At 38.3% G+C, this 8,948-nt stretch overlaps 1 protein-coding gene across 1 annotated transcript in view; it reads left to right on the top strand.

Annotated features, from left to right (window-relative positions):
- The window catches only part of Adamtsl1 (ADAMTS like 1), a 398,322-nt gene that overhangs the window by 157,020 nt on the left and 232,354 nt on the right, over positions 1–8,948 (top strand). The window contains exon 5 of the mRNA XM_055629652.1: positions 223–349. Within this exon, the coding sequence (XP_055485627.1) occupies positions 223–349 (127 nt within the window). The remainder of the gene's footprint in view (positions 1–222; positions 350–8,948) is intronic.

Here is an 8,948-nt window from a genome sequence, read left to right as displayed (position 1 = left end):
AAGAAAGAAAGAAAGAAAGAAAGAAAGAAAGAAAGAAAGAAAGAAAGGAAGGAAGGAAGGAAGGAAGGAAGGAAGGAAGGAAGGAAGGAAGGAAGGAAGGAAGCACATCTTACGTTTCTCAGAGATTGGGTGTGTGTGCATTATTTGGTAGCCATTGGCCTTACTAAAGATCCCCACCGTGGACGGTGCCTTGTTGAATTATACATTTCTCTTTCTCATTAGATCGTTGGCTGTGATCACCAGTTGGGAAGTCCCGCTAAAGAAGATAACTGTGGAGTCTGCAACGGAGATGGGTCCACCTGCAGACTGGTCCGTGGGCAGTATAAATCCCAGCTCTCTGCAACTAAATGTAAGACACTACGGAGATGAGCAGTTTTGTCCTTATTGGCTTGTTATTCAGCCCTTACCTAGCTGTGGCTCCTCTCTGCCACTGGTGAATAAAGCATCTACCGAGGTAGAGAAAAATCTGAAAATTTGGGGTGAATGTTCCTGCTTTGTGGGTTTATGTAGGACAAGTCAGATTGCCAGTTGTAACCTCTTTCCTTCTGGGGTACCATGGGAGAGAAGCAGACATGGATCTAAAGATGTGTGAGCCTTTCCTGCTCAGTGGACGTACAGACTGCATTTAAGCTCCTGTCGGATTTGTAGTCTGAGATGCCTAGTAAAAGTATCACCAGTTGGGGGGGGGGGGGGGAGCAGCACAAATTCATCCCTACTATTGCAAAATCACATGGCCCTCATGCACAAGGTGGCCTGTGGTCGGTGCTGACAGCAGGGTCTTTCAGAATTAATAGGAGGCCAAAGTTTTGTGAAGCCACTCTATGATCTTTGTGTCCTAGATCAGTAAGTAACGTGTGCTTACTATACCCATATGAGCTTTGCACTCTACGCTATTACCTCACATGGTCTTTATAGAAACATGGTAACAAGATAGCCTTCATTTTCATCTTACAGAGGCTGTGATGAGACCTTCCCAGATGATAGGACTTTCTGTGGTCACATAAAGAGCTAATATTTGAGCCCAGAGTTTGATCTCAGCACCTAAAAACTTAGCCATTCCTCTGCAGTCCCATCATGCTACTGACCAACTCTGGGGTTGGATATTTATAAAGCAGGTGGACAGATCAACCCAGAAGATCAGGAATAACTTCCCGGTTGAGCCTTGCAAGAGTAGAAGGCATAAATGCCATGGTATCTACAGCCATAGAGTTGCACATGAATTTTTATAATAGTTTTCTCTGAGAGAACCACTGCACAGAAAGAAGCATGACTCTTAAACTCAAGTGAATGAATTTTAAGAGCCATCTGACCCTGGCCTAATGTTTGCATTATCTACTACCCTTCAATATATCATTTTCCAATATCTATTTTCTTTCATATCCTAGCCTGGGAAATGAGAACAAGCTTTGGAGTGTGGTTTTGTTCTCTTTACTTCCCGACTAGTTAGAGGAAAACAATTGACATTTGGCAAATTGATGGCTTTAAATGGACTTGAATGTCAAGGGAAAAGGCAGATGGAGTTACTTTGGAAAGCACTGGAGAACTGTTCCATGAAGGCCTGAAAAGGCACCTTGCCAAAAGGGAGGCGCCCTTGGGAATAGAGACAGGAAGAGTGACCAGGGACCATTAAGCAAGTGAAGAATTGGAGATGTCCACTTAGGAAGTTCACCGCATATTTACTACCCTGGGGCAGGGGGAAAAATGAGATTCCCTGAAAAACTAAAACCTCTAAAAACTCTAGCAGCTAAAATGAAGGATGGGTTGACTCAGACCTTAATACAGCACATCCAGGAAAGAGTATCTTTGGTCATATATGTTGCTCTTGTATGTTCGTAGCTTCTATTATATGATGAACAATTAAGGATGGAAACCAGAACTCATAGAGGCAGAAATCTTTTGTAAATCTCTGAACTTGGGGTTAAGTACTTTTTTTATTTAAAAGTACATTTAAAGGGTCACTCTTAACAGAATTCTCTAAGGAATGCTGAAGAATTAAAATCTTTCTGATTATTGGTTACATGATTGAATCAGTGCCTCTTGTCCAGGAATGCAGGATTGCCATTTAGAAAAAAAAAATTAGGCATGTGTACAACTGCTCTCTGGCAACTTGTAAAACCTGTCTTAATAGGGGTCTTCCTTTATCATGCCTACACCTTCCTGACCTCATAGCACAGCCAGAACAGCGTTCCTGTAGGTATTCCTCTTATCCTACTACTGGGGGGGGGCAGTTGGTGACCCCAAACCCTGAGTCACTGCAAAGAAGGAAGAGAAGCTTTGAAAGAACAAACGAGGCAAGTCGAGAGCCATGTGTCATCCCCAGTTCTGCAAACATACACTTCAGTGAAAGGGACTCCATTCAAGGCCAACAGTGGGTAAATTATATAATACACAGCCTGACGATTGTACATAATGACAAAATGCAATTGATTCGTTTACCTTAGCTCCGATGATGCCTCATGACAAAATGATTTATATCAATAAAGTCCATGCCCCTCACCACAATCTATAGCAGATGCTGAGCGAGCTGCCTCACGTGGATTTCCTCCACCCCAGAAGAATCTCCCTTCCCGTATTTACAGACTTCAAGGCAGCCCACAGGCAAGGGTGATTAGCTGCTCAACAGGCAGTGTGCTGGCCAGGTGAGCATGCTCCACCCTAGAGGCTCAGGAGGAGTGTTGCCAGGCCTCTCCCCATGGCTTGCCAAAAGGAGCCATAAGCCAGCCACATGCTTACTTCTTACTCCTAGCATTCGGATTCCCCACACTGAACTCATTTTCTTTCTAAATTTATATCCAAGGTTTTTTTGGATTTTTTTTTCTTATGTTATCAGACTCATGGGAACAAAGGGAAAACAGATGAGTGGAGAAAGACCATTGCAGAAAGTGCCAGAACAAAAAAGAAAAATAGGAGTAACTTATCGAATGGCTGCTGGTGAATGAAAAGGAAGCCGCCATTTTATCAAAAGACATTATAATTGCCCACTCCATTTCCATAGGAAGAGATTCCAGTGATAATGGTCAATCCTCCCTTTCCTACTCAATTCTTAAGTTGCTTAGACCAATGAGAAAAAAAAATAATTAGCTAGCTTTACCTTGCTTTTTATTCTTAAAATGTAAAGACTCATTTTTCTTATAAGTCTTATTGACATGTGTGGTACTAAGTCTTCCTAGACCCTTACATTCTTATCCAGCCTATTTACTATGAATTTGTGTCTGATCTGCAGAACTTTCTAATGTAGCTGTAGGTTTTGAAAACACCAGGACCTCCTTAAGTGCTCTTGCCACGCTCCTTGAGTTGCAAGGGTCAGATAAGCTAACTTATATTGAGATAAAATGTCCTAATTCAAAGGATGTGCCTCAGAGACTGCAAGTTGATTCATAATGCCTGTGGGTTAGCATATTCCTGTACCTTCATTCTGGTTCAAAAAATTTGAGGTGAAGTATGTTTATAATAAAACACAGGGCATTCTGAGTAAAAAAAAAAAAAAAAAAATACAGAAAAAATTTAAAAAGGAAAGTGGTAATAAAATGTGTGCCTTGAATCTGACTTCTTCATGCTGTACTCACAATCCACTCAAAGAAACCTACATTCATTCAACAGCAGGCATTTATGAGACAGTGGCTAGATGCTGAGGTACTGTTGCCAGTGCTGGAAACACAGCAAAGGACACACCCAACAAAATCCCATCTCTCTGATGGACTTAGAGACTAGAATGAAGAACTCTCAGACAAACAAATAAACAAATAAAGTGCATGGGTGTCATTGGGTCCTAGGAGAGATGGCAACAGTTAATCAAGGAAGAAGCAAAACACAAGATATGCAGGAGCTGCCAGCCAACGCCAAAAATAAGTTGCAGCTGTTAATAGGTTAGTAAGAAAAGGGCTTGGTAGTTGATAGAGGTGAAAGGAGGTCATGATGCAAACGTCAATTATTTGGCATCATGATAAGGAAGGGAATTCCAAGCAGAGAGAACAAATACAATGGTCCCAAAGTATATACACTTGTGACAAATTCCATGAGGGACAATGAAGAGTCTGAAAAAGCCTAGAGAAATGTGGAAGGCAGGAAGGCAGTGAGGCGAAGAATGCCACGAGTATGTTTTAAAGGAGTTTTAAAGGAGTTTGGATTAGTCTGAATGAGATAAGGAGCTGTAAGAGACTTTGAACAGAATGGCCTGTCTTGGATCAAAGGATCTCTCTACATTTTGGAGCAGAGTGTGGAGTTGGGATGACTGTGGATGTGAGGTATGCAGTCTGGAAGCTACTGTAGGAAGCTAGGCCAGGTGGTGGTGGGGATGGCTTGGAGAAGTAGCTGTGGGTAAGACAAGAAAGGTCTAGCTCTAGGTCTGTTCTTTTCTCAGGATCCAGAACACCATTGATTGTGACATGTTCCATTATTCCATGTGCCACAGAAAGAGGAAAGGAACTGTCATTTAAACTAAGATCCGGACATAATAGCTTTCTGATCACTCTGGATTTTTACTTCATATCTTACTTTAGAATGATCTGTTTTACATTTAGACATATTTAATCATACAATACTTTTGTATATGTGAAAAAATAAATTAAAACTGAAGTAAATTGATAAGTAAAACTAAAACAAAACATTTTTCTTGGAATTGAGCTCTTTTTAAATTTCTTTTGAAACTCTTAAGAGTTTCTGAGAATTTCATGCATGAATATTGTATTTACATTATTTCCATTCCGACTCTCCTGTCCAACTCCTTCCATGCCAAAATTATAACCTCTTCTTCTTTGATTATTACTGTTTTACTCTCTTTCTCTCTGAATTTGTTTACTGCTGCTACTTACACACACACACACACACACACACACACACACACACACACACACACACACGTTTACTGCTGACCACTTGAGATTGAGTAACTCTGCTAGCTAGTTTTTATGTCAACCTGACATGGCTAGAGTAATTTTGGAAAAGAGAGGAAGGTAATTCAGTTTAGTTTCTCAATTCTACACACCAGTAGGCCTCATTGGCCTTTCTTGTGGTCCTTCTGCAGTAAGTCTCAGAACAAGGTACTGTAATCCCTGCAGCTTTTAATTATTCTTCATTTGAAAGTATTCTTCATTCGGCTGTTCTTTTCTGCTTCTTTGCCTTTCTACATAAGTTTTATAGTCTTCATGTCCATATCTACAAAGTTCTCCCCAGGACTTTGACTGAAAGTAAGTTAATTCTTCAGACTGATTTTGTAGAGAGGAAAGTACTTTCCAACTTTAGTATATGAAGTCATTGACCTGTCAAGACATCATATCTCTTCACTAATGAACTCTTCTTTAATTTCTTCATCCATCCTTCATCGTCCTCAGCAGACAGATCTTATTGCTTTAAGGTTTATACCTCTTGTATTTTTCATCAATTAAAATGGTACTATATTTTATTATTTGCCCCTCCAATTGCATATTGCAGTTTATATAAATGTGACTAATTATTGTATGTCTGCCATGTATTTTGCTGTCTAGCTAAATTTACTTGCTAGCCCTTTGAGTTTTGGTAAATGTTGAGATTTGACACATAAAAAATCATATTGTTTACAGGTAAGGATTATTTTCTTCTTCTTCAGTTTCAATTTGTGAGTCAAATTTTGGGGGACCTTCCTTTGGCCAGGGCATCTGATATTGTGATTGTGAAGTAAATGCCATTTTTCTCATTCCCCTTCGTAAGGAGGAAGCATTCCATTTCTCACTACTAAGCATGGTGTCTGCTGAAGGGTGGTAACCAGGGTTGTTACTTTTTTAAATTGACAAAGTTTATTCTTACAGACACACCTACACATGCACACACACACAGGTACACACAGACACACACAGTACACACACAATGAACACACACACAGAGACACACACTCATAAATACACAGAGAGACACTGTGCACACACGTGCACACACAGAGACACACACAGATTTTATTATCATAAATGAATATCAAATTTGATCAAATGTCTCTTATGTCTCACTTGATATGATCATGTAGCTTTTCTTGTGACAGGTTACATTAATTGGTTTTCAGATTAAAAAAAAAAAAAAAACAGCCCCATCTTTCTAGGCCAAACTCTTCATGGTTTTATTAACAAGCTGGGATAAACTGGTCTAAAGATAAACCCTAATTAGTCATAGCCATTCTTTTCATAGATTGATAATTGATTTGCCAAAAATTTGTTGAGTGTTTTTGCCTCCTTTTAATGAAATTCACTAGTCTGTATTAGGGGATGAGGTACAGGCTGTGATTGGTTTGGATATCCTTCTAATACTGGCCTCATATAATGAGTTTGGAAATGTTCCCTTATATTTTATTTTTTGGAAAAACATATAGAATTGATATTTATTAATAATATTTTTTGAAATATTCCTCTTTAAATGCATAGTAGCATTTACCAGTAAAGTCTTATGGGACTAAAGACTTTTTTTCAGTAGTTAACTTTCCAAACATATGGAATATAGTTATAGTGACTATTTTAATGTCTATTCTGTGTCTTGATTGATGGATTTTTCACTTCAGTTGGGCTATATTTTTGGGTTCTTTACATGTCTGGTAATTTTTGACTATATGCCAGTCATTGCAGATTTTACTTTGTTGGGTATGAGATATTTTTGTATTCCTATAAAAATGCTTAAGCTTTGTTCCGGGAGCAGTTAAGTTACTTGAACTCAATGTGATCTTTTGGAGTCTTATAATTTGGTAGGTGGAATCAAAGTCATGCTTGACCTAGAGCTAACTGTAACCTTCTACAACCCTTCTAAATACTCAATGTTCCATGAATTATGATGTCTTCAGTTCTGACTGGTAGGATAAGACATTCTTTCAGCCCTGTGTAACTATAATATATTCATTAATTCTTGGTGTTGTCCTTTCCCCAAACTAAGGCATTGTCTTTTCTTCAATGCATTGATACATAGGTTTAAAGACCACCTTAGTGTCCTCTCTTTCTCTCTCACTTTCTCATTCTTGTCTCTTGCTCTCACTCTCTTTTCCTTTCTTTTTGGTGTTTTTTTTTTTTTCTTCAAGAAATTCTAACTGCTTTCATTACTTGGATTCTTAGGTTTGTCTCTTCAACTCAGAGACTCTACCAACTTCTCCCAGACTTTCCACTCCCAAAGCCACAGCCAGAAAACCCATTCAAGAAAATAAGACCTACTAGGTTCTACCTACTTTGCTTCCCGACTCTCAGGTTCACCTGAGGTCCAGTGTCTTAAACAGAATGGTGTCATTAAATTTTGTCTGATTTTTTGGTTATTTTAGGCATGATATTAAACAGTTTTCCCTGTTTCTTCTTGGCTGAAAGTAGAAGTTTTGGTGCTGGATTCTTGGTTTGTCTTTGCAATTATGTAGACCCAAACAGCATTAACTTCTTTATGGGGATGTTGTATAGCTCTTCTAAATCTCATGACTTAGCAGTCTCCACAGTGGAATTTTCTTTAACACTTAGACACCCATTTTACCAGTGCGCCGGCTAGTTGTTTAATATAATATTGTAAGTTTTGGTAATTTTATAGTCATATACAATTTTGATGTCGATGTCTATATAGCTAAAAAAGAATGAGGTAGGATTATTGTCTGCATAACAGAGAACTTAAGACAGTATTGTGCAATATATTTTAATGTAAAATATGAATGTGTTCTTCTTAGAATCAATGAATAGACTATCTTGACAACAGAGCTTATTCTGATGGAATGTACTTCTTGATAGCACTACAGTTTTTGCCCTAGACTGCTAAAAAAGATAAAAACGTTCCAATTGATAATGGAGAAAGCATTGTTTGGCCTAGTTAGCATTTATCTTTCACTATGCAATTACTGATAAACTTGGGTGGTATGGAAGGTTGAAAAGCTTAAATCTTAAGCCTCTCCTGCTTTCCTGGCTGTGTTTATAGAGCACTAAAATTTGGATAAAGATGTAAGACACAGCATCAAAACCCCTCAATGTTGGCAGATTTTTGTGTTAACATTTATCCTTTCATCTAAAAAATAATATCAAGTATTATCTCTTGGGAAGATTCCCCTAAAATGTGAACTTACCAGCAGATCTAAAACTAAGGAAAACTCAGACTTCAGGATAACAAACCCACTTTTTTGAAGCTTTCTTACCATTATCTGATTAATCAATTCAGGACACTGATAGAATTTAAAACTCTTTTCAAGAGGTTCTTTGTAGAAAAGTGAAGAAACTATATGCCACACTATGAAATTTTCAAGGAAATATTTTAAGTACATTCTTTGGTAACAATTTGCTTGTGAAAGGTCTGCTGAAACCCAGGTATGTGAAATGACAGAATCCATGATTCCTTAAGAAGCTTGTCCATTTAACACAGAAACATGTTATCTAATCTCTATGAAAATATTGATTAGTAGCCTAAAAATATGTCCCGAAGGCTGACATCATGATTCTGTCAACAAGGCCAGGCTAGATTAGGACAGGTACAATGGATCATGAAACAGTGTGCCTTTGTAGAAGAGGACATTCAGAGGAGTGTGTGGCAACGTGAGGAGAGGTGAGGTGTGGCCAACCGTATCAGTTGTACTAGTCTCTGAGGATGCAGGCATCCCAATACACTGTTTCCTGGAACCTCTTAAACACCTCTACGTATAACAGTGACACCAACTAGAATAACCCTCTAGCCCACCCTAAATCAGGGAGAATTTATCACTAAATGCAACAATGTTTTCCAGCTCAAAGAATAGCTTTTTCTATCAACATGAAAAAATGGAATTTAATTTTTCCCATTTTCCTTTTTTATATTTTAATAGGTGACAATGTCATGTATGAGTAAAACTGTATCCATATCAATTCATCCCTCCCTTTTCCACCTCCAATTCTTTCCATGCTTTTCCCAGTATCCCTTCTCAAATTCAATGATCTTCTTCTTCTTCTTCTTCTTCTTCTTCTTCTTCTTCTTCTTCTTCTTCTTCTTCTTCTTCTTCTTCTTCT

This window comes from Psammomys obesus, unplaced genomic scaffold (genome assembly GCF_907164565.1).
Source record: "Psammomys obesus unplaced genomic scaffold, mPsaObe1.curated_primary_1811, whole genome shotgun sequence".
Classification (NCBI taxonomy): domain Eukaryota; kingdom Metazoa; phylum Chordata; class Mammalia; order Rodentia; family Muridae; genus Psammomys; species Psammomys obesus.
This window is presented reverse-complemented; position numbering and strand designations above follow the sequence as displayed.